At 40.7% G+C, this 24735-nt stretch overlaps 2 protein-coding genes across 4 annotated transcripts; one reads left to right on the top strand and one right to left on the bottom strand.

Annotated features, from left to right (window-relative positions):
* Positions 1-1775: 1775 nt before the first annotated feature.
* On the top strand, positions 1776-5351 carry Gpx2 (glutathione peroxidase 2). The gene is made up of 2 exons (XM_090345378.1): positions 1776-2011; positions 4666-5351. The coding sequence occupies exons 1-2, from the start codon at positions 1790-1792 to the stop codon at positions 5014-5016; spliced, it is 573 nt and encodes a 190-aa protein (XP_090201504.1). The 5' UTR covers positions 1776-1789; the 3' UTR covers positions 5017-5351.
* Positions 5352-11194: 5843 nt separating this feature from the next.
* Churc1 (churchill domain containing 1) lies at positions 11195-22777 on the bottom strand. Of its 3 annotated transcripts, none has more exons than XM_090344299.1 (5): positions 22121-22360; positions 21362-21544; positions 15915-16004; positions 13475-13545; positions 11195-11773 (listed from the first exon to the last, which is right to left on the bottom strand). In XM_090344299.1, exons 2-5 carry the CDS (start codon positions 21516-21518, stop codon positions 11681-11683), a joined length of 411 nt encoding a protein of 136 aa, XP_090200425.1. In that variant the 5' UTR covers positions 21519-21544; positions 22121-22360; the 3' UTR covers positions 11195-11680. The 3 variants fall into 3 exon arrangements, with proteins under 3 accessions (XP_090200425.1, XP_090200424.1, XP_090200426.1); XM_090344300.1 differs by lacking the exon at positions 11195-11773 and adding an exon at positions 12569-12927 and having other exon boundaries at positions 22121-22372; XM_090344298.1 differs by lacking the exons at positions 21362-21544; positions 22121-22360 and adding an exon at positions 22724-22777 and having other exon boundaries at positions 15915-16050.
* Between the last annotated feature and the right edge of the window lie 1958 nt (positions 22778-24735).

The raw sequence follows: 24735 nt of genomic DNA, 5'->3' as shown, positions 1-24735 counted from the left end.
AAAGAAGAAATCAAGGCATTTTTTTGTAAGTTGGTTGACAGGTGCCGAGAAGACTGGAGTAGCACTGGTGTCTTTCCTGTTTCTATGGGCTCCCCATTACAGCCCTTGGATCATCTTGAAATGTCTTGGAATTCGCTGAACAGCTGGAGTTAAAGATATCCTGGCAGTTTAGGGGCACTAGTAGAACCACAGCAGCTTCACCTTTCCTTCTCTGAGGGGATGGCCAGCACAAGTCCACTCTGTGAAGTCTTGAGGACTAAACCTTTGATTAAAAAAAGAGAGAGAGGGGCCGGGAGTTTTGCCTAGTGGTTAAAGTGCTTGCCTAGCATGCATGAAGACCCGGGTTTGATTCCTCGGTACCACATACATAGAAAAAAGCCGGAAGTGGTGCTGAGGCTCAAGTGGTAGAGCTCTAGCCTTGAGAAAGTCCAAGGACAGTGCTCAGGCCCTGAGCTCAAGCCGAGGACTGGCAAAAAAAAAAAGAGAGAGAGAGAGAAGGGCTGGGAATTTGGCTTAGTGGTAAAATGTTTGCCTAGCATGCACCAAGACCCAGGTTCAATTCCTCGGTACCAGATACATAGAAAAAGCCAGAAGTGGTGCTATTATGGCTCAAGTGGTAGGGGACTAACCTTGAGAAAGACAAAGGACAGGACGGTGCTCACCCTGAGCTCAAGCCCTGGACTGGCAACAACAAAAAAAGGAGATTGGCACAGTTCATCTACTGTGAATTTACCCACCTGTTCTGTGGCCCTTTACAGTGACACCTCCAGCAACGACTTCATCCTTATGACCAGGGAGATGGAGGTGAAGGGTATAAAAGGAGATGGTACAATGAAGAAGTAAAGATGGAAATAAGAACACAACTCAGTGTGGCCAGAGGTGGAGGGTCAGGGGGGTGGGCAGGAAATTTCTAAGACAAACACAACTTCATGTCTTTTGTCTGGCACAAACTGAGAATGGAGAAATGCTGTTTTCTTCCTTCCTTCCTTCCTTCCTTCCTTCCTTCCTTCCTTCCTTCCTCCCTTTCTTCCTTGCTTCCTTCCTTCCCTCCCTCTTTCCCTCCCTCTTTCCTTTCCTTCTTTCCTTCCTTTTTTCTTTCCTTTTCTCTCTCCATTTCCTCTCTTGTTCCTTTTCTTCTTCCTCTTCCTCCTTCTTTCCCTCTCCCCTCAGCCCAAAAGTCATTATTTCTAGAAAGTGACATACTCTCTTTCCTAAGGAGGGGGGGGTCCTCTGATTTTGTCCTTGTGGAAAGCTATAGCTACAGAGAAAAATGTCAAAAGTGCTGTGTCTATTTCAGTAGTCATCTGACTCCGGTGGACATAAATCCCATTCTTTTCCTCTTGACACACCCATACCCACACCACTGTACTTTTCAGAGATTGACATTGAATAAATGCATTCAGTTAATGTCTGTGTCCAGTGAAAACAATCTGCTAGGACAAATAGAAGTCAATCTTGCATGCCTCCCTCCTTTTTTTCCTCCTCATCTGACCTTTAGGGCTCTTGTTTCCCGCAAGGAGTAAATTATTCACATCTGCTCATAGATATCAAATTGGCCCTTTCCAGGTTGCCAGCAGGGTGGGGCTGGAGGTGGTAAGGAAGGAGGAGCAACCTCCTAATTCAAACAACGTGTACAGGTGAGTGCATGTTTTTGCTAAGTCATCCAGGAAAGGCTCAAAGGCCCTTTGTGTGCTCTTCTGTTATTCCTGGCTCCTCCTTCCTCCCCACCCCTTCCACAAACCTTTAAGTGGGCTCCAACGACTGCGCAGGGCTCACTCGGTGCTTCACCATGGCCTACATCGCCAAGTCCTTCTATGATCTAAGTGCCATCAGCCTGGATGGGGAGAAGGTAGATTTCAACACGTTCCGAGGCAGGGCGGTGCTGATCGAGAATGTGGCATCGCTCTGAGGCACAACCACCCGGGACTTCACCCAGCTCAATGAGCTGCAATGCCGCTTTCCCAGACGCCTGGTGGTTCTTGGTTTTCCTTGCAACCAGTTTGGACATCAGGTGAGGGGTCCTTTGGGTATAGTTTTTGCAAGAGAAGAAAGGGAGTGAATGATTGTGTTGGAGCGTCTGGAATTGATGGGCATACTTCCTCATTCAGGTGGAAGTGCAATTCCACAAGGCAGTAGATGTTTAAGTTAAGCGTGGAGGTTATGTGTTCTCATGTGTTATGGTCTTTCCACTGTCTTTCATGAGGACTGCCACCAGGTGTGTCTTTTATCTCCATCCTATCTTCAGAGCCTAGGGTACCAAATACATGCATTAAATATTTGCTGAATGAACGAGTGAAGAAATAGGCCAAAAGTCAAACTATGATTGGACTGACTCGGAGACATTTGTTCCTGCTATATTTGATGCTGCTCGGGTAGCTCTGAGCCCTTGAAAGAGGCACTGAATATTTCTATTTTAGTTTCCACATCTGTAAACTAGAGATAATGCCATTTAACTCACAGGACTATTGTGAGGTTCGTGAGGAAAGACATGTAAAAGTAATTAGAAAAATAGAAAATATTACACAAATGTAAGCAACCTATTATTTAGATCAGAAACATGTTGGTTTAGTCAAGTGGAAAAGGAATGGGAAAAAGGCAAAGGCCTTTGGGAATCACATGCACCATGTCTAATCTGAGTCAAGTTATGACAGATCTTCAACCTTATGCCCTACCTTTTAGTAATTCTTCTGTTTATGAGCTGAGTTGTCACCAAGTGACACTCTATGAGGCAGGATGTCACCAAGTGAACACTAATAATTCCCTTCGTTCAACTCACAGTGGTAGAAAGGCATGGAAAAATTAGGATATGTAAGCACGAAGGACGAAAGATCACTGGCTGTGGTGAACTGAAGCCAAAACCATTATTGCTCGGTTCACCATTTCCTTCTTGGCTCTCTTTCAAGCCTTTCCCAAGGCACAGAGGCAGAAAGGAAAGGCAAAACCTCTTAAGAGACTTCTGCCAGCCCTAGAAGGGCCTCTAACCTCATCATCACTCTGGTCTGCCTAGGTGCTAGAGGGAGTCCATTACCTACCAGGAGCCAGCTAACCATTTGCATCAAGAGATAAGTCTGATAGAGATCAGATGGGGCTCATGAATGTCACCATGGCCTAGAACTGACTGTACTAATGACTCTTCTAGAAGGTCAAAGATAGGAACTTTCTTTTTTTTTTTTTTGTGGGTTATGGGGTTTGAACTCTGGGCCTTGGCACTGTCCCTGAGCTCTTCAGCTCAAGGCTACTGCCCTACCCCTGGGCCTGGACACTGTCCTTAGCTCAAGGCTATTGTCCTACCCCTTGAGCCACAGCCACCCTTCCCCTTTTCTAGTGATTAATTGGAGATAAGAGTCTCTCGTCTTTAGCGCCCTGGCTGGCTTTGAACCAGGACCCTCAGATCTCAGCCTCCTGAGTAGCTAGGATTACAGACATGCACCACTGAATCTGGCTAAAGACAGGAACTTTCTATCCCAGGGAGATCTGATTCTTAGTCTGGGAAGGAGGGAGAAAATAGATTCTCACTGGCATTTGGGGGTTGTCAAGTACAGAGATTGTGACTGGGCACAAGTTATGGGATGGTAGTGAGGAGGGGATGACAGGTAACAGATTCTAAGCTAAAAGCACTTGTGGCTGAGTATAGTGAGTAATGATGAGGTTTGGTTGTCTTTGGATAGAAGCAAAATGAAAGCAATAATTATATATTTACAACCTCTACTCCTCAAGCACTTTTTTTTTTTGTCAGTCCTGGGCTTGGGCTCAGGGCCTGAGCAGTGTCCTTAGGTTTTCTCAAGGTTAGAGCTCTACCAGTTGAGCCACAGCACCACCTCTAGATTTTTTTTTTTCTATGTATGTGGTATTGAGGAATTGACTGGGTCTTTGTGCATGCTAGGCAAGCACTCTACCAGTAGGCCAAACTCCCAGCCCTACAAGCAGCACTTATTTTTTCAAACCCTGTTCTAGATCAGGAAACCCCTGTTTTTCATCATATTTAATTTATCCCTGTTGGCCATTACGTAGTTTTGTTAGACTAGTTGTTGGTTACCTATTTTGCCTTTCCCTTGTGTGTGTTCTTCCTACATCAATGTCCTTCTATTTGCATTTTAGTTTTAGGATAAGGTAAGATGAAAGCCAGAAACTGTAATCCCACTCTCCTGAGCTTCACTTTCATCCTTTATTTGAGGAGAGAGAGAAAGATAGAGGGAGGGAGGGGAAGAGAGAAAAGGAGAGGGGAAGGGAGAGGGAGAGAGCTTGTATGTGTGTGTATGGGTGTGTAGATGGTTGTAGGTAAGTAAAATAAGTTAGAATGAGCTATGAATCCTTTCCTTTGCTTCTTCTGACCCCTAACTAAGGTTCCCTGGAGTTTCAAATAAGCACTTTATGAACCTCTCAGGGAAAATTATGTTCAGAAGCAATAGTTCAAATGTTCAGTTAAGAGCAGCAAAACTAGCAACTACAAGAACTTTCAGAAATGGCCTAGCAGACTATCAAACAATAGCAGGGAGAGGGAAAATCCCAAGGATATTAGACAAAATGGAAGAGAAACATACATGTCATACAGCTAGAAAAGAATGATCCTGGCAAGGGAGATTTGGAAAAAAGACTTCCAGTAGTGGACTCTTGGCTTCCTCTTCCTGTTTCCATGTTCCTTGTCTTTTTTTTTTTCTCCCCTAGGAGAACTGTCAGAATGAGGAGATCCTGAACAGTCTTAAGTATGTCCGTCCTGGGGGTGGATACCAGCCCACCTTCACTCTTGTCCAAAAGTGTGAGGTCAATGGGCAGAATGAGCATCCTGTCTTCGCCTACCTGAAGGACAAGCTCCCCTACCCTTATGATGACCCATTTTCTCTCATGACCGATCCTAAGCTCATCATGTGGAGTCCTGTGCGCCGCTCAGATGTGGCCTGGAACTTTGAGAAGTTCCTCATAGGGCCAGAGGGGGAGCCCTTCCGCCGCTACAGCCGTACCTTCCAAACCATCAACATCGAGCCTGACATCAAGCGCCTCCTCAAAGTTGCCATATAGATGTGAGCTGCTCAGCCCGCTGAACTCCCTCTCCTTCCAGACCCTAAGCTTCCTTCCCTAGGAGTAAGCCTGCCCTGAGGAGGCACTGCTAGACCTAAGCTTTGTCTGTACATCATTCCCCTTCATTCAAGAGCCCTGCCTTTTCCATCCACCTGTTCCCTTTTTCTCAACTCTCCTTGTGTTTAAACTTGGGGCTCTAAGATTCAGGTAGGCCCTGGGACTTCACAGAATGATAGCATCTTCCTAAACCTAATGGATGATGTCTGAAAAGTGTGAAAGGCCTGGAGCTAGCCTGCTAGAGAATGAGTCTAATAAAGGACAGGTGTGGAAATGGCCAGGCTGTTTGTATCTTCTTGTCAGATGGGTGGTACACACTGAAGCAGGACAGAGGAGGTAGTGGCACACAAGTTCCTTTTTGGTGGAGGAAGTTGATCAAGGGAATACACTAATGGCTATCGGGAGTGCAGACTGTCAAGCAAGGTCTGTAGTGGCAAGAAGATATGTAGAAAATGTGCGTTTTATTCTTTTATGGCTCCTCTTCAGAACTGGAGAAAAAAACAGGAGTGAAGAGGACTAAAACCCTTTTCCTCTAGGCATACTGGGTGTTGCTGGATGATTACAATCAGGAAAAGATTCTCACTGTGGGTATTTGGCCAGCTAGGTATTATCAGTCCTTTGAGGAAATTTCTGAAATTCCATTTGGTCAACTACTGTCAGCAAAAGCACACAGGGTGCAGTTACTGGAAACACAAGACTTTATTTTTCCCCCAAATTACCTGAATGGATAGTATGGTTTTGATCTTTTGCTAGACTGAGCTGCCTCTTTTTTTTTTTTTTTTGGTAGGTCATGGGGCTTGGACTCTTGGACCTGGTCATTGTCCTGAGCTCTTCAGCTCAAAGCTACTGCCCTACCCCTTGAGCCACAGCACCGTTCCTGGTTTTCTGGTGATTAACTGGAGATGAGTCTCATGGACTTTTTAGTGCCTGGTTTGGCTTTGAACCATGATCTTCAGATCTCAGCCTCCTGAGTAGATAGGATTACAGGCATCAGCCACCATGCCTGGCTCTGAATCTCAGCCCAGTCCTGGGGCTTGAACTCAGGGCTTTAGTACTGTCCTTGGTCTTTCTCAAGGCTAGAGCTCTACCACTTGAGCCACAGCACCATTTCTTGCTTTTTCTATATATATGGTACTGAGGAATCAAACCTGGGACTCCGTGCATGCTAGGCAAGCTCTTTACCACTAGGCCAAACTCCTGACCTCTGAGCCTCCTTTTAAAGGTCACATTCTTCCCATTCTCAAGCCCTTATATGAACCAATTATGTTCAAGACAAACAGAGGCATGAATGGCTGGGTTCATTTCTTTCTTCAGAATTAATAACCTCTCGAGTTGGTATTGTAAGAACTGGTGTATGGAGTGGCTTTGTAAGGACAATGTCCCTCCTCTAGTAGTGCATTCCTACGTTACCTTACCACCCAGGCTGGGTTCTATCATGTTCTCTATGTGCTGAGAGGCACTGCCCTATACCGTTGCCTTATAAACCTCACCCTGGACCCTTACTACACATTTCCCTTTGGCCACTAGGTGGAATATTTTACTTCTCATAGAAGGCCTGAAGGGGCAGTTTTGCACACTAAATACTGTTCAAAGAATCCTATGCTCACCCAGAAACGTTTTCCCTTTAATCTGCTCTTCATCATGTTCCAAGTTCTTATATCCTCTGTGAAGCCAATATGGTAGAGACTAAGGTTCCTCATTGTCTGACCTTCAACTAAAAGTCTGTGTCACTGGGGGTACTTTACTGCAAGAGTAACCTGAGTATTACAATGGGAATCCCCTGGCATCCTTCTGTGGCACCTTATGCTAAATTAAGGTTGCCCTCAACTTGACACAAGCCTTTCATTTTCTTGAAGCTACTGAGGCGTGAATGTTTTTGAGGCAGTACCACGTACACACTGATTTCAAGCAGTTAAACTACAGAGACAAATTGCTTCCCTGACAAAATGAGAGGTTCATGCTGGAAATCATACTATGATTTGTTCATCATTTTGATGGTGGTATAGACCCTTGTTATATCCAGCAATAGCCAGCTATCCTAGATGTTAGCATTATGTCACTGGCAATTGAAGGCTTGATATGCCTATGAAGTGTCGTGTGTCTTTCTTCTGAGGCTCAAGTTGAATGAATAATTTAGGGATTCCCAAAGGAATGGGTATTTCAGTATAAGTGACTTTTGCAAGCAGTCAGAAGGAATTACAATACCAAAAGAGGGCTCTTCAGGGAAATGCTGTTTGATTCAGACTGGACCTGACCAGTTTGGCTCAGAAGGAACAGATGAGAAGGATGGAAAATGTCCATTTTGCCACCCTGAGCTTTGAACCTTTGACCGTGGTGTTATTAAAATGAAGAGAAAGTATTCTTTTCCTTTACTTTTCATCTGTCCCCTTTTCACCCTCAGCAGCAGCAACACACAAGGCAAAGCTTTTTCCTGGATAAACAAATTCTTTTAATCAAATTTCCCTCAGGGCACTGAGAAGTAGAGAGAAGTCTCATTAACACACTCTTCCAGAAGTGCTGAGATAATGCTGCTCAATTTAGAGGGATGACATAATCGCTTCTCTGAGAGTTCTCACAAAAAATACAATTTGGAAGAAGTACCTTTAGGGCCATTAACAAATACAGACTGAGATTAAGTATATTAATGATTATTGCAATATTGCTCTTAAAATAGCCAAACTCAAACTTCCTTATCAAATATTTTCTATATTCATTAACAGCATTAAGTACTTTCCATACATTCCATTCCTCATTTGGATCAGATGAGTTTTTATCACTATTTAAAGAGAAGTTAGTTGAACAAAACACTTTCCAGGGATAAAAGAAGTAAAGAGTAGAAATAAAAGCTAAGCCAGGTCGTTCTAAATGCTGCTCACATTTTCTTTCAAAGCCACCGATTGCTCCAGATTATCACTATTACCATTATCAAGGCCTCATACTTGTCCAGTTTTCATGTTTACAGCAAGCACTCTGCTTGGTCTAGTGCTCTAGTCCAGTGGCTCTAGTCCAGTGCTGAGACAGTCTCAGGGACTTTCCTGCGTGGGCTGGCATCAAACCAGGATCATCAGACCTCAGCCTCCTGAATAGCTAGTATTATAGGCATGAACTACCAGTGCCCAGTTAGGTCCATGTTATTTGGTTGCTTACATTAACAGAGCAAGAAAACCACCCTTAACTAGCTCAGATACATAAAGTACTCATGTACATCCAGGTATACATGAAAATCTGTGTATGTTTTACATACATGTATGTGCATTTATGTAGACACAGAATCCCATATAAATATTTCTTTGTATATAGGCAATTGGGGCTAATCATCCTAAAAGATAGTACTATCTTTATAAACTCCGGTTACATGCGATAGAAGGGAGTCATAGAGAGAAGTGTACAAAAAAGTGGAAGAGAGTGTGAATGTTTGGTGGCTTACAGTAAGAAGTCTGGAATGGAGTGAAGATGTTTCCTCATCCTTTCCCTTTCCTTACTGATCTATAAATTCTAAACAGCAGGCATTAGGAAAATAGCAACAAGCTACTACTAAACAAAAGAAACAAAAAAAGCCACTAAAGAAGGCCTGCAGCACACAGCCCTGCATATCTTAAGATGCTTTCATTCACAACTATAGCATTGATTTTAAAACTCCATGGAATATTAATTATAGCATTATCACTATAGCCAAGAAATCAGCATAGATGCCCACCAATGGATGCATGAAGAGACTGTGGCATATAAATAAATTGCCTTTAGTCATAAGAACAAAATTAATGTCAACTGTAGGAAAGTGGGTAGAAATGGAGAACACTATGTTAAGTGAAATAAGCCAGACTCATGTTTTCTTTCTAAGGTAAACTCTAGATTAGAAAAAAAAAGAAATTAAAAATCTAGGTGCTAAAGCTCACGACTATAATCCTAGCTACTAAGGAGACTGAGATCCTAAGATCAAAGTAGGATACCAGTCAAGGCAGATAAACCTAAGACTCCTCTCCAATTAACCAGCAAAAAACCAGAAATGAAAGCATGGCTCAAGTGGTAGAGCCAGTTATGAGTACCAAAGGGAGTGCATGAGGCCCAGATATTAAATCCCATACCAGCACAAACAAACAAAAAACATGAAGATAGAAGGGAGATTATTTGGGAAGAAGTTGGTTAGTAGGAGGCGGGACAAGAGAGTAATGTGTGTGGGTATGTGGTAAACATGACCAAATTACATTATTATGTATGCAAATGTCATAATGAAAACATTAAAAATGTGTAACTGTCCAAAAAAACCCAATAATGGCATTTTATATGATGCCTTCTATTTTCCATTATTCTCTTAAACAGGTATGGGTAGGATAACTATGGCAGAGCTAATGCCATGTGCTCATGCTTTCTTTTCTACTTACATACAAAGTTGTATCTCATAATACAGACTTGTACTACAGTTGAATAACTGACATTTTTAGTATCCAGTACTTCAAGTTCAGTCAAATAACTAGACTTATTCATAGAAGAAGGAAATCAGCAGGATTTTTGATACATTTAAATACAGAGCAGTGAACATGTATGTCTTAGTAACAATATATATAAGACAAAATATTTAGTTGTGTCCAAGCTGGGTTCTATGTCAATTAATTGGTACTGAGGGATGCCAACATCTGAGGAAAGACACCTAAAGCAATACAATAACAAATGCAGGCTGAGCTTTTCCTTTCAAGATGTCAACTGTGTAAACATCAGACTCCTACATAAAATGAGCAGAAAAAGAATGAAGAATCAGGACCAGACCACGCTTCCAATGACATTCACAAGTGATTTCTTTTTCATCTAGAAGCTCAAAAGGGAAGTAAAGAAGAGTAAAGCTGTGGGGCCAGGAGTTTGGCCTAATGGTACAGTGCTTGCCTACCATGCACAAAGACCTAGGTTTGATTCCTCCATACCACATACATAGGAAAAAGCCAGAAGTGGTGTTGTAGCTAAAGTGGTAGAGCTCTAGCTTTGAGAAAACTCAAGGACAGTGCTCAGGCCTAAGCCCAAGCCCAGGACTGGCAAAAACAACAACAACAAAAAAAACCCCAAAGCTTTTGCCTACTTATCCTTTATTTAAACAGGAAATAAGTGACTAGATTTAAGTAGTTTTTATTTTATCAAACCCATATGGCATTCTAGAAGATAAAATAACACAACACACACACACAAAAAAATAACACAACACAGAAAAATGGTATGAGCAATGAAATACATGGATAAGATCTTGTTTAAAATTTTTGTAATCTATACCCCAAACAAAGTTAATTACATGTTCTGCAAAAGATCAAGATCAGCAGGGCCATGTAAGATCATACTCATGAGCTTCAAATGACTAAGCTGGAAGCATTAGCAAACTCCAAGAATGGACAGTACAAAGGCTGTAATAGGTTCAGTGCTGCTATTTAAAGTAATGAATTTTTCTCTGCTTTTTAAATCCATTTTACCAAACCATCTCCTCAGCAGGTCAGATATAGATTTGCAACCACAAGGAAAACATATTCCAGGAATAAAACAACTGATCCTGATACAGCAGCTGATTTAACTTTTCTGAGTTAAACTTTTCTGAGTAATAAATCTTTTATCTAACAAGATGAGATTCCTTGGAGTGCTGATATTCTCAGTCTCTTCCTAACCTTCCTAACCTTGTGTACATGCCATCAACATACCCTGTTGTTGATATTAAGTAACCCAAATAAGTTGGCTGTTTGTCAAATTTTTCCACTAGATAGTTTCTCTTCTCCCTGCTTCCCATATTCTATTCTTTGGGAGAGAATGAAGTTATTATGTGTACAACTCACACTAAGGAATAGAAGTATCCATTGAAATTATTTACCCGGGGCTGGGAATGTGGCTTAGTGGTAGAGTGCTTACCCAGTATGCATGAAATCCTGGGTTCCATTTCTCAGTACCGTATAAACAGAAAAAGCTGGACGTGGCACTGTGAGCAAAAGAAACTCAGGGAAAATACCCAGGCCCTGAGTTTCAGCGCCTCTCTCCTGTGAGAGATTTGTTTGCTTGCATCCATTCATTCATCCATCTATCCATTTCATTAGTTCAATCACATATTAACATCCAAATGGACTCAGAGATATTTATTATATAGTTTGGGTCATAATCCAATACCACGTCATTTATTTCTTTGTTCAGGTTGTGCAGCTGTGGTCACTGGGAGCTTCTTTAGTTGCTCCTTTGTCTATCTGACATTCTCCTGTGCTATTTTTTTTTAATATTTCATTAAGTTTCTTTTGTGGCCTAGATGCTCCAGGGCTCATCTTGCATATTTTCTGCCTTATTCTACCCTTAATTTTCCCAAGGAGTTCTGGTTCCTTCTATGGAAAATCATGAGCTGGGTCCCACGTATGCACTTAGTTTAGTTACTTTTGGGTCAGATAATTGTTAACTAGAAACTTCGGCAAAAGAGCTTGGCTCTACAGAAGTGCAAATCCCCATTACTTTTTCGTTCAGAGAATTGCTGTTTAAGCAGCAAAAACAAACAAAAAATAAATTAATTAAAATATGCAAAGAAGTTTCATTATCAGCTAAAACACCAGGATTGCTGTATTATAAACTAACCAATGTGGTTACAACAGAACTAGGAATCTTAGAATAACAGAGTCATTTGTCGAGGGTCATCAGGGAGAATACTTATAGTATCTTCAGCTTTGCCACATAACAGACACAGCATGGTGTACTCCTAGAAGACAAAGTACATAATTACCTCGAGGCATAGAAAAAAGCATGCTTCATAACTGACTTTGTTGGCTAAAGCTTTCCTATAAACTGCCATAGAGATTCTCTATGTACACTAGATCAATTTCTTCAACACTTATAAGCAACATCAGGTTTATTCATACATCCCCAGAGCCTTTTCTTTACATAAACTGAGTATATGGTAATGCTTTATTTACTACAAATATGAGAATGTCATCTTGGAAGTGCATAGTTATTTCTTAGACTTAAAAACCTACATATTAGGCTTAGTACTTCTAGTTAAAGCAATAAAGCAATTGGAAAATGGGCACTTAAGGACAATTTCTATTCTTAGAGAGGTATTTTTTTAATAGGATATTAAAGTCTTTGGACGGGAAGGAAGAAAAATACGTAATAGGAAAGAAAAAGAAAGAAAGAAAATTTCCAAATTGAAAAAGCTACTTTTAATTTAGTATAGAAAAATAATTATGTTAAATTCACTACCACATCATGCCTCATACTTAAACAACTAATTGCCTGAAATTTCATCTATTTAAAGAGAGTGTGTCTTGGGCTTAACAAATGTCCAGACTGGAAACAGAAGGGATTTTATTTTAGGCAAAAATCCTTAGGGCAAAGTCTTGTTCTTACAGCTGTCATTTTCTAAACTATTTAATACAGTCATACACAGTATAAACATTTATTTTAAACTTAAAAAAAACTGTTCAGTCTTCTTTAGGAAAACAAACATCTCTGTTAATTTATTAGTATTTCTACACCTGATACTGAGATTGCTAGTTGTTTGGAAATTAATTAAGACAGGACCTCTTAGGTTTAAGCAAACACTAGAGAACGCTACAGAACTAGACAGAGACAACGGTGCAGACAACTTTATTCCCTTTTCTACTGGCAAGTTCAAGAAGGGCAACACAGTTGTGACCATAATTTTGTTTTGTTTTTAAATTTGTTTTACTTTTGCCAGTCCTGGGGCTTGAACTCTGGAGCTAAGCATTGTCCCTGACCTCCTTTTGGTCAAGGCTAGCACTCTACCACTTGTGACACAGCTCCACATCTGGCTTTTCTGGCTTTTTGGAGATGAGTCTCACAGACTTTCCTGCCTTGGTTGGTGTCAAACTATGATCCTCAGATGTCAGCTTCCTGTAGCACGGATTACAGGTATGAGCCATCAGCACTTGGCTAAAAGGCTGCTTCTTAAAAACTACATTTTAATTAATTTGATTGTGTTGGGAATCAAATCCAGGGCCTTGTGCATATTACATAGAAAACCTACTACTGAGCTACATAATCAGGCTGCACACTTAAATCTACCATACATATACAGACACGATGGTGTTTGTTGAGATGTGATCTCACCTTTGCCCAGGCTGGCAAAAAGATCCTCTTAACCTTTGTTCCTTTACTCCCAAGAATTATAGGCATGCAACAAGATTTCTGGCTCTGAGCTATTTTTTCTAAATAAAAATGCCATTTTTAATGCAGAAACTTTCACTTATGTCTCTTGTGACGACAGGTTACAGAGATGCATCCACATTTAAAGTTACTCTTTCAATGTGTATGGAGAGAAAACAAGGATGGCCTTTACTAATACTTGCTATTAGTCCCTAAAAACTTTTGTGTAGATTTTCAAGGGTACTTTTATTATTTGTATCCCCTTCCCATAATATATCCATACTTATATATTTACCTGAAATTCATCCATGATACTGAATGTATATTCATGCCTGGCTATGACATGGTGACAATTTTTACACAAATCTGCCAAAACAAAGAGAAACTTATATACACAAGTATTGGTAAGTTTCTTAAAACAGTAGCACTTTGATTCTCAGCAAATAATGTATAAGAATCCTGTGTGATGTTTATCATAGCAAAAATCTATTATAATGCTGACCATAATAAGAAATTCACAATCTGTCACACAGCAATTGCTATATAATTAGGGCCTGAACTCAAAGTCTTAGTGTGCATGCATTAGTTCCTACTGAAAGCTCTCTAAGGTAATTAACTGACAGACAGTTAAATGTGTTTTTAAAGTAACCTGGATCTAACTACTTAAAAGCTTTTATTGTCAAAATGAGAATAAATTGCTAGCATAACCAATCATAAAAAACCCCCCGAAGGATATTAAGGTAGTATTTTTTTTTCAGTGCTAGAGATAAAACCCAAAGCCTCAGTATGCTAGGTAAATGCTCTAACACCGAGCTACATTCCCAGCCTTTCAATATGAATTTAATGGTAACAGAAGATTTTGTAAAAACAAGAACATAATTAAAAAAAAAAATCAACTGATTTGTGTGCCAGATGCTCTTTTAAATTCTTTTTTTTTTTTTTTTTTTTTTGTGGGTCATGGGGCTTGAACTCTGGGCCTGGGTACTGTCCCTGAACTCTTCAGCTCAAGGCTACTGTCCTACCCTGGGCCTGGGCATTGTTCCTGAGCTCTTCAGCTCAAGGCTATGGCCCTACCCGTTAAATCACAGCCCCACTTCCCATTTTCTAGTCATTAATTGGAGGTAAGAGTCTCCCATCTTTAGTGCCCTGGCTGGCTTTGAACCGATACAGATGTCAGCCTCCTGAGTAGCCACGATTAAAGATGTGAGCCACCACACCCCACTAAATTCTTTTTACCTATGTAGTCTCTTAATGTTCTTAAAAACCCAGTGAGATAAATATTATAATTATTGTACTTTCAGAAATAAGGAAACAAAGACACTGATAAGTTAGTAGGACAACTAGTGAGGTAGAAGGTGTTAGAACCAGAATTCAACTCCAAGCAATCTGCCTCCAAAGCCCTGCTCTCAACTATCATGCCCTCCTGCCTGGATGAAGTGAATGCACACTTAATAAAATAATGATGTCAGGTACCCAGCAGCTCATGCCACTGGCAGAGTGGGGAGATTTCGATTTAAGACTAGCCTGAGGAAAAAAAAATATGTTTTGTACTGGCACAGTGGTTCATGCCTGTAATCCTAGCTACTCAGAAGGGTGAGATTTGAGGATCAAGGTTCAAAGCCAGCAGATAATACAAAGCTGAGAGACTTATCTCCAATTAATCACTAGAAAATGGGAAGTGGGGCTGTGGCTCAAGGGTAGGGTGGTAGCCATGAGCTGAAGAGCTCAGGGATAGTGCCCAGGCCAGAGTTCAAGCCCCATGACCACCCCCCCCCCAAAAAAAAAGTGTTCTGTGACATTATATCTAAAATGCAACCAACAAAAACAAGACAATGGGGTGCATGGTTTAAATAGGAAAGCACCAGTCTAACAAGCATGAGGTCCTGAGTTGAAATAGTAGTACTTCAAAAGGGAAAAACAACATTTTTCAATTGTCTGAGTCTATCCCACAGGCTTGGTGTCTTTCATATGCTAGTTTCAAAATGTTATTATCTATACATTTATTCTTCAAACATATTTGGAACATATCCAAGAACTAGGAGACAAGAAATGTAAATGTGAACAGTTTCATTTAGATAGGGGCAAGCAGTCTTCAACACGTTAATAGCTATTGGAGGCCACCACTAAGTTATTCTACAGGAGGAAAGGAAAACACTTCATTTTGCTTAAGGTGATATGAAGGATTTACAAAGTTCCCTAAAAAAGAATTTGGTGCCTGAACCAAAACTTCAGTTATCTGCAAAAGTCATTTATGAAGCTGGGTGCCAGTGGCTCACATCTGTAATCCTTGCTACCCACGTGGCTGAGATCTGAGGATCACAGTTTGAAGTCAGCCCAGGCAGGAAAGTCTATGAGAATCTTATCTCCAACTGACCACCAAAGAGCCAGAAGTGAATATATGGCTCAAGTGGCAGAGCATTGGCCCTGAGCGTTTTTGCTCAGGGATAGCACATAGGCCTTTGAATTCCAGCCCAGGACCAGAACACATTAAAAAAAGTCTTTTATGTAGAACATCTGATAATAGTAAATGAATAAGGTGTGGACTATATTTTCTTCTTAAAAACCTAACTGGTAACTGTATTGCAATACAATACTGAAAGAGGCCTCAGAAAACACACACACAGAGAGAGAGAGAGAGAGAGAGAGAGAGAGAGAGAGAGAGAGAGAGAGGGGGGGGGGAGAGAGAGAGTGTGTGTGTACTAACAGACTTGCATTTTTAAAAGAAGTCAACTTACGATCATAGGTAATTATTTCTTCTCCATCCTCCTCTTTCAGAGATTTGTTGGTAATCAGCATAAAATCTCGCTTACTGCACACTGCACATCCTGTAAAGTTCAGTAGAAAAGATCCATTCTCCAGACAGGTGTTACCCTAAAATGTTAAAAATAGGAATTTAATTTTCTTTTATTTTGAAGTCTTTGGTAAAAATGATACAAGATTTAATACACTCTAAAGGGGAAAAACTTGCTTAAAGTGTTTTCCAAAAGGGAATTTACAGTTGGGCACTGGTGGCTCACACCTGTAATCCCAGCTACACAGGAAGCTAAGATCTGAGGATCACTGTTTAAAGTCCGTCAGGACAGGAAAGTCTAAGAGACTTTCTTTGCCGGTCATGGGGCTTGGACTCTAGGCCTGCATGCTGTCACTGAGCTCAAGGCTACCACCCTACCCCTTGAGCCTCAGCACTACTTCTGGTGAGATTAAGAGTCTCACATGCTGGCTGGCTTTGAACCTTGATCCTCAGATCTCAGCCTTGACTAGCTAGGATTACAGGGGTGAGCCACTGCACCTAGCTTTCATGAGACATTTTATTTCCATTTAACCACCAGAAAACTGGAAGTGATGCTATGGGTCAAAGTGGCAGAGGGCTCACCTTGAGTGAAAAAGGTTAGAGACAGTGTCCAGGTCCTGAGTTCAAGCCCCATGACCGACAGAAAAAAGGGGGAGGGATAGATTTACTTGCTTGAAAGCCATACCCAAGTCATTTTTTAAATTACCAGCTTCCCTAAAGAAATGTAATTCATGACAAATAAAACTACAATGTTAGGTCTGTAAATCTGAGGATTGCAATTGCATTTAAAAGAGGGAACCAAGTACAAGTACATATTTAGAAACAATAAACCTTAGTAAAATGTGAAATGGAAAAATCAGAAGAAGATAATACCCAATAATATTAAATGAAGCATACCATAATACCTGGGATATTTCCAAGTTTAGGCTAACTGTTGCAAAACACTCATGAGACCCCATCTCAAAAAAACAAGACACAGGGGCCAGGAGTTTGGCCGAGTGGTAGAGTGCTTACCTACCATGCACGAAGACCTGGGTTCGATTCCTCCGTACCACATATATAGAAAAAAGCTGGAAGTGGTGCTGAGGCTCAAGTGGTAGAGCTCTGACCTTGAGAAAGTCCACGGACAGTGCTCAGGCCCTGAGCTCAAGCCCAGGACTGGCAAAAAACAAACCCAAGACAGTGATATGTGCCAGTCATCCTAGCTAGAATTAAACTTTAATTAAAACGACAACACTAAGTCAACACTAAAGATGGGCTTATTGATTATTAAAATAGCTTTTGCTTGTGCCTTAATAGCATAATATAACAAACAAAAAAGCATTCCAATGTACAGATGTCAGGCTTTACAAATGTGTAATGCAGGTAGAGTAAGGTTGAGTTCTAGAGTAAATCAGATTGATAAACAGTATTGAAGGAAGAAAGTTTACTTCATCTCTAAGAAACTAAATAAAACATTTTTTGCTAATAATTAAGACATACGTCGTTTTGCAAATGATCTGTCAAAGAAATGTTTATAGTTAAAATAGAGAGCTGTGATAATATAGCTCACTGGATGAGCACTAGGAAAAGTTCAAATCCTAGCTGGAAGCTATTGATTTCCTAACCTCTGTTTCATTACTTTCTAATTCTGATCTTCACTTTCTGTTTTCTATTGCTTTAGGTTTAGTTAAATCTTGTTTTTCAATAATCCTAGTAGAAGTTAGCCTACTTATTTCAGATTGTTCATTATTAACACAGACATTTGCTACTACAGATATTAAAATGTAAGAATAATTTTTAAAAATACCTACCTATATACAAATGTTTTGGTAGTTATAAATCCAGCTCATTCATCTAATAAGTAATTTGAGTAAATGGCTTTGGTAGCTTCACTATTTTTTCTGGTCCGTCATGGGGCTTGAACTCTGGGCCTGGTCTCTGTCCCTGAGTTCTTTAGCTCAAGGTTAGCACTTGATGACTTGAGCCACAGTGCCACTTCTGATTTTCTGGTGGTTAATTGGACATAAGAGTCTCATAGACTTCCATGCATGAGCTGGCTTTGAACCTCAATCCTCAGATCTCAGCCTCCTGAGTAACTACTGAGCACTGGCACCTAGCTGGTAGCTTAGTTTTAAATGAGGTAAATAAACATGTGGACATGTAGTTTTTAATTTAACTACCATAATTCACACTACTTTTCCCTCTTTATTTTATTGTCAGGGTGATGTATGTAAAGGTTATAGTTACATATGTAAGGTAGTAAGGACCCTTCTTGTTGGATATTGCTACCCTTCCCATGTTTTTCTCCCAATTTCCCTCTCCCCACCCCTTAATAATTTTTTCAGTGTGATTAATCCAAATCAATGATTTTCTTTTGTATTACTGTTGCTTAAAGCTAAAACAAAATACAGAAACAGAAGTTTCATTCTAGGTTAACTGGAAATATTTTATTACAATTTTGGCTTGTTATTTTATTTTTTGCCACTACTGGGACTTGAACTCAGGGCCTGAGTACTGTCCTTGGACTTTTTCTCAAGGCTAGTGCTCTACCATTTGAGCCCCAGCACCACTTCTGGCTTTTTTTCTACATATGTGGTATCGAGGAATTGAACCCAGGTTTTCCTGCTTGCTAGGCGAGCACTCCACCACTAGGCCATACTCCCACCCCTGGCCTGTACAGCTCTCATTCTAAGGGGCTTACTAAATGCTTTTTTGGGGAAAAAAAAAAAGAAGTGCCAAATGCTTTTTGAAAAAAAAAATGCTTGTTGAAAAAAAAGTTTTCATTTACAGTTTAACAGTAACAACAACAACAACAAAAAATACCTGGGTTCAGAACATTAGTAAGAATCATTTACAACTAGACACATTTGAGTTGGAAGTTCTCGGTGTAACATTACAAAGTAGGTCAGAGCTTTAAGACAAATTCAGTACTGTGTATTTCTGGTCTGTAAAAAACATCCACTACAAAGCTGCAGCCATGTTATACAACAAAGATAAATAATTAAATATTACTTACTTATTATGTACTTAGAGCTTACCAACAAGCCACTTTTTTTTCTAGGAATTCTGTTAATTGACAAACCATATTTGCTGCTAGTTTTTTTGGTTTTTGTTTTGCTGGTCCTGGGGCTTGCATTCAGGGCCTGGGCTCTTTCCTTGAGCCTCTCTGTGCTCAAGTTTAGCACTCTACCACTTGAGCCACAAAGCCACTTCTGGCCTTTTCTGTTTGTGTGGTACTGAGGAATCCAACCCAGGGCTTCACGCATACAAGGCAAGCACCCTACTATTAAGCCACATTTCCAGTCCCATGCTGCCACATTTTATTACCCCTTTGCCAAGCTTCTATGGCTTGTGCAAAAGTGGCTTCTGTGTGTGTGTGTGTGTGTGTGTGTGTGTGTGTGTGTGTGTGTGTTGGTACTGGGGCTTGAAATCAGAGCTTTGCACTTCTGCTCAGCTTTATTGCTCCCAGTTTGCCTGTGGTTCAACTTCAATCCTCCAGGTCTCAGCCTCCTGAGTAGCTAGGATTACCGGCATTAGCCACTGGTGCCTGGCTTGGCTTCTAAGTTTACTGTTCTTAAAAATACATCAGACTTCAAAGAATCTCAGTTAATGGGGGAAAAATTCCCAATTAAATCTGAAAATTAACCATGGGATTCCACATATTCACTATAGAACAACAGGAAGGGAGCTCAGTGCTCTTTAAAAGGATCTTATCCCATCTTTGAACATCTGTTTGAAAGTTCCATATTTGGATTCAAACTCCACAAACTCATAATATCCACCTACTAGTTACTTCTAAATAAGCCTTTCTCAATGCAAAAAGAATTTAATTCTTCCTCATGACAGCCCTTTAATTATTTCAGAACAGACAAAAAAGCAAGAAAAGTGCTTCAGAAAGGCATTTCCCTGGCTTTCCAACCACCTCAAATACTTCACTCTTCTTCCATTTACATTTTTATTTCCTAGTGAATTATTCTTTTTCTAGATGATGAGGATTTAGACAGTGTCTCACTATAGTGCAGTCCTGCTTCAAACTCATTATGTAGCCGAGGCTGGTTAATCTATTCTTTGTCACACAGTCTTTGATTCCCTACATTCTTTTTTTCATATAACACATTCTTTCAATTTTGAACCCTTTATTTGGCTAATATGATTATTTAAATTTCATACCCAAAGAGCAGTTGTTATATTTTCAATATCAAATGATGCCTGATAAAAAATAATTTGACCATTTGTCTTTCCAATTTCTGCAATGATACTTGCAACTTCCTAGTTGCTTACACCAAAAACTCTAGAACCATCTACAACTTTTCCTTTCTTCTCTCTCACATTAAATCAATCAAGTCTTCCCTTCTTTGAAATCAGGACTAATTGTCACATTTGTATACCACTGTCATGCTATGGGACACTCTTTCACAATACCTCTATCCAATCATCCTAATTCATAGCCAAGACTCATTTTTCCTAACAACAAATTTCATTGTCATTTCTCTATTCCTAATTTTTTGATAACTGACCCTAGCTTATAGAGCATAAAATCTAAACTTCTCAATATGATCTTTATTGTTTCAACTGACTCCAGTTACAAATTCATCCTTGTTTCTTTCATATATTCTAAGAACCCTAAAAGACTTTTCAGCCCAGGCCAGCTTCAAATCTCAACCCTCAGATTCTAGCCTCCTGAGTAGCTAGGTTTACAGGCATGTGCCCTCAGTGCACCAGGTGCACAGCCTCCAGTTCTTAAGGGGAAAAAAAAAAGTTACATAGAGATAGAAACAGAAATTACAGACTATAAGGGCTCTGAAAGAAAACACTGCTATAACTAAAACTTCCTGACTCATAGGTAACCTCAGGTCCTGAGGGCTGCATGTAGGGATAGACATTTCTCATAGGCAAACTACACAAGTACTACAAAGTACCCCAAAAGCTAATGCTAATGCTATCATTCCCACTCTCAAGGCAACCTTCTTTCAATCTACTGAAAATTTATTTTTTGAACAGGTTTTATAAACCTATTTTTGCTGAAAAGCACTGACTTCTTGAACCTACAAATTAACTAAAAACAGAAGAAAAATCTTGCATCTCTACCTTAGATTTTCACATTGGTCTTGATTTAAGCCTTCTTTCTATAGTCACTTTGCAATACCCTGGATTCCAGCAAAGACAGAGTGATCGATAACATCTTTGTAACAAGGAACCAAAGGATACTTAAGGAACAGCAGAGGCTTACAAGACAGACCACTTCCAAATAAAGACAATCGCACATAATGATGAGGCTTCACCCTGGAGCAAGATGAATCACCTCATCCCCTCAAGTGATGACAGTGGGAAGTTCTCTGGAACTTGAGAGGCAGAACTGAGATCACCATCAATCAACCCACACCTGCGACTGGGACTCTTCATGCCTACCTTTGCCCTCTGCCTCTAACTCTTCCTCTACTGTTTCCTCTGTACCTGAAACTTGGGTTATGATGAAATGAATTGTCTTCTTCCTGTGGCATGTAAATATCCTTCTTCTGTCCATCATGTCTATCAGATGTATAGGGTCAGTGTCCAGATGTGACATATTTCTAATTTCACTGTTTTTCTTTCCTTGTTGGATGTAAGAACAGAGTTAAGACAACTATGTCTCTGGTAGCACTATTACAAATAAAGCCCTTATGAATATGTTGTCCCCACCCCTTGTCTTGCACATGCTAGGTAAATGCAGTATGTCTACAGTTGTATTATCTTTTTGAGATCAGGTCTCATTAACTTTACTCAGATTGGCCTCAAACTCCTCACTATTCTCCTGCCTCAACATCCTAAGCAGCTTGTGGACATGCTTACATACACTTCCAGGGATGTGTGTGTGTGTATATATATATATACACACATACACACACACACACACACACATATATATATATATGTGTGTGTGTGTGTGTGTGTGTCACAAAACCGGAATGAGAATTGCTTGTTCTTTTCCCCAGCCTCTAACTCACTTTCCCTCTTTTCTATCTTAGTCACAGCTCTTCTTCAAGTCCCAACCGAATCTCAGCTTTTCTGGAGGAAATCATCGTGGTCCTATTTCTCTATCACTCTTCCTTTTCTCTATAAACTTAAATAGCATTTATACACAGTTCTATTTTTCATTTCTGTTAACCATGTACTCTCCTTGTTACTTACATAATCTATACATCCGAGTTAGGTATACACGGAATGAATGAGAAAAGACAAGCTTGGAAACCCACTAAGCCTTAGAGGTATAGATTAAACAGAAGAAAGAAAGAAATGGTCTGGAAATTTCAATCTTAGTTAATCTAGAATGTGAACTTGAGTAAGTGATTTCCCTTCCCTAGGTATTCGTTTCAGCATCTTCGAAAACCTAGGCCAGGACAGACAATCGCAGAAGCAGTTCTAGCTCTAGAATTCAGTAAGAGAATCTAGTGTCAACAAATGGAGGGGGAGGATGGCATGGGGGAGGGGGGACTGGGGATTATTGTCCACCTGTGTGGTGGTGACAGTCACAGCGGTGAGCTTTCTCCTCGGCCGTCCCCACAAGCTCAGGAGAATAGGAGTGACGGCTGACGTCAGCAGTCAGGGCGGGGACTCGGGGCCCGGCGCCCCTGGCAGTCTCGCAGGCCGCTCCAGGTGACCGGTGTCTGAATACAGCTACCGGGTCATTCGAAGGGGTCGTGCGGCTCGGGCCAGGCCGGCGGTGGTGGTATGAGGAGTCTCAAGGGCCGGCTACGGCCCTAGGACAGGAGTTCTAGGTGCCCGCTTGCTCACCCGGTTGGGATATTCCTTCTCCACACAGTCCCCACACATCGCGACGCCGTTTACCGGGAACCGACCTCCAGAGCTTCCGGGAAGGCGAAATCTCGAGAGAGCTGAGATTTTGCTTGCCGCATGCGCACTGGGATAGTTGGGCCTGGAATTGATTTGCATGTCTCCGCCCCTAGCAACTGTTGCTAAGGATGGCCCACCGGGATCTCCAGAGCTGAGAGGATGGGCAAGGTCTTACCTTAGAGAAAGAGGGAAAAGGTCCCAGGACTGGCGGGCCGATGTGTGGGATGAGAGAGAGGGACGGGGAGGAGAGAGAGGTTGAGACCTGGATTGAATGAACTACTACATAGGTGCCTTTCTGAGAGCAAAGTGACTGATGGATCACAGACACACCACAAAGGGAGTTGTTTCTCCACGACTCAACTTTGAAAAATTGAAACGAAAATACATTCAAGCCACTTGCTGAGCCATTTCTTAAGGAGGAAAAGTGATATAAGAACTCGGTGGATGGATAAATAACTGCAATGTATAGGAGACGCATTTGGAGCTCTGCAAAGAATCTCCTGAAAAGAACGCACAAAAATGTTACTCTTCATGACCATCTGGAGGCCTGTGTTTCTGTCTTTCTCTGTGTCACTGAAGTACCGCAGTGGTGACGTAAATAGCACAGGTCAATTATCCCTGCGTTATTTCCTGATCCTTTGGCTCTTGGAATGCTTGTGATGGGCGCCCTGGCTCTTCCCTTCTGTATTAAAAGCATCTTATTATTCACAATGATATAATTAACCTGAATACGGTGCCACAGTCTATTTTTAAAAAGATTAATAACCATTTTTGGAGGAAGCTGGTTTAATTGGGTTTTCTAATCTGGAAATATATCTCCAATGGGGCACTGGCATAAGCTTTCGTATCTTAACACCTGGTAATGACCTGCAATGGTTACTGAAAATCACAAGTATCCTAAAAAACCGTGCTCAAACTAATGTCACCAGGTGTACTTTATTCTTGGAAAAATTGCAAGACCTTTCCAAGAATCTTCTTCAGGTTCTCATTTTATACAATTACAAACGTTGTAAGATTGCTAAAGAAGTATGGCTCTCTTTTCAGAGGAAGATGCAAAAGGAATGAGTAGCTAAAAGTTTTGTCTAAGGCTGGGAGTTTGGTCTAGTGGTAGAGTGCTTGCCTAGCATGCACCAAGACGGGGGTTCGATTCCGTGGTACCACATACATAGAAAAGCCGGAAGTGGTGCTGTGGCTCAAGTGGTAAAGCACTAGCCTTGAGGAAAAGCCCAAGGACAGTGCTCAGGCCCTGAGTTCAGTCCCCAGAACTAGCAAAAAAAAAAAAAAATTCAAATATGTATGGAAGTGGCACTGTGGCTCAAGGTGGTAACCTTGAACTGAAGAGCTCAGGAACAGCATCCAGGCCCAGAGTTCAAGTCCTACCACCGACAAAACAAAAACAAAAACAAAAAAAAACAACTTTTGTCTATGGAGACAGAGCCAATCTGTAATCAACCAGGACTACTGTTCTCAAGGCAACTTCTTCCTAACAGTAGCCACAATAGACTAGGCACATGAATTATAATGCATTGTAAATGTGGAAATTTGAACTGGGATGCATTGTTTAGAATATTTTACACAATTATGTGTTGAAATAAACTTTTAATAATTAGGCTAAATAAAATGTATTATATAATTTTCACCTTTTAAAAATATGTTTACTAAAAAATTTAACATTACACATGTAGCTAAACTTTCAAATAGGTACCTTTCTGCTGGACAGGGCTGGCCTATACAGTTTACCCTTTCAATCCACCTTTAAAATCTGTGTTTTTACAATCTAATGACAACTTTTAATTTCATTTTTTTGTCAGTCCTGGGGCTTAAACTCAGTGCCTGAGCACTGTCCTTGGGCTTTCTCAAGGCTAGTGTTCTACCACTTGAGCCATAATACCACTTGCCAGCTTACAGAGGCATGCATTACGATGCCTGGCTTGTTTGTTGAGATTGATTTT

This window comes from Megascapheus bottae, chromosome 14 (assembly GCF_031878675.1).
Source record: "Megascapheus bottae isolate mThoBot1 chromosome 14, mThoBot2.hap1, whole genome shotgun sequence".
Lineage (NCBI taxonomy): Eukaryota > Metazoa > Chordata > Mammalia > Rodentia > Geomyidae > Megascapheus > Megascapheus bottae.
The sequence above is the reverse complement of the archived record's forward strand: the minus strand, read 5'-3'. Positions and strand labels throughout refer to the sequence as shown.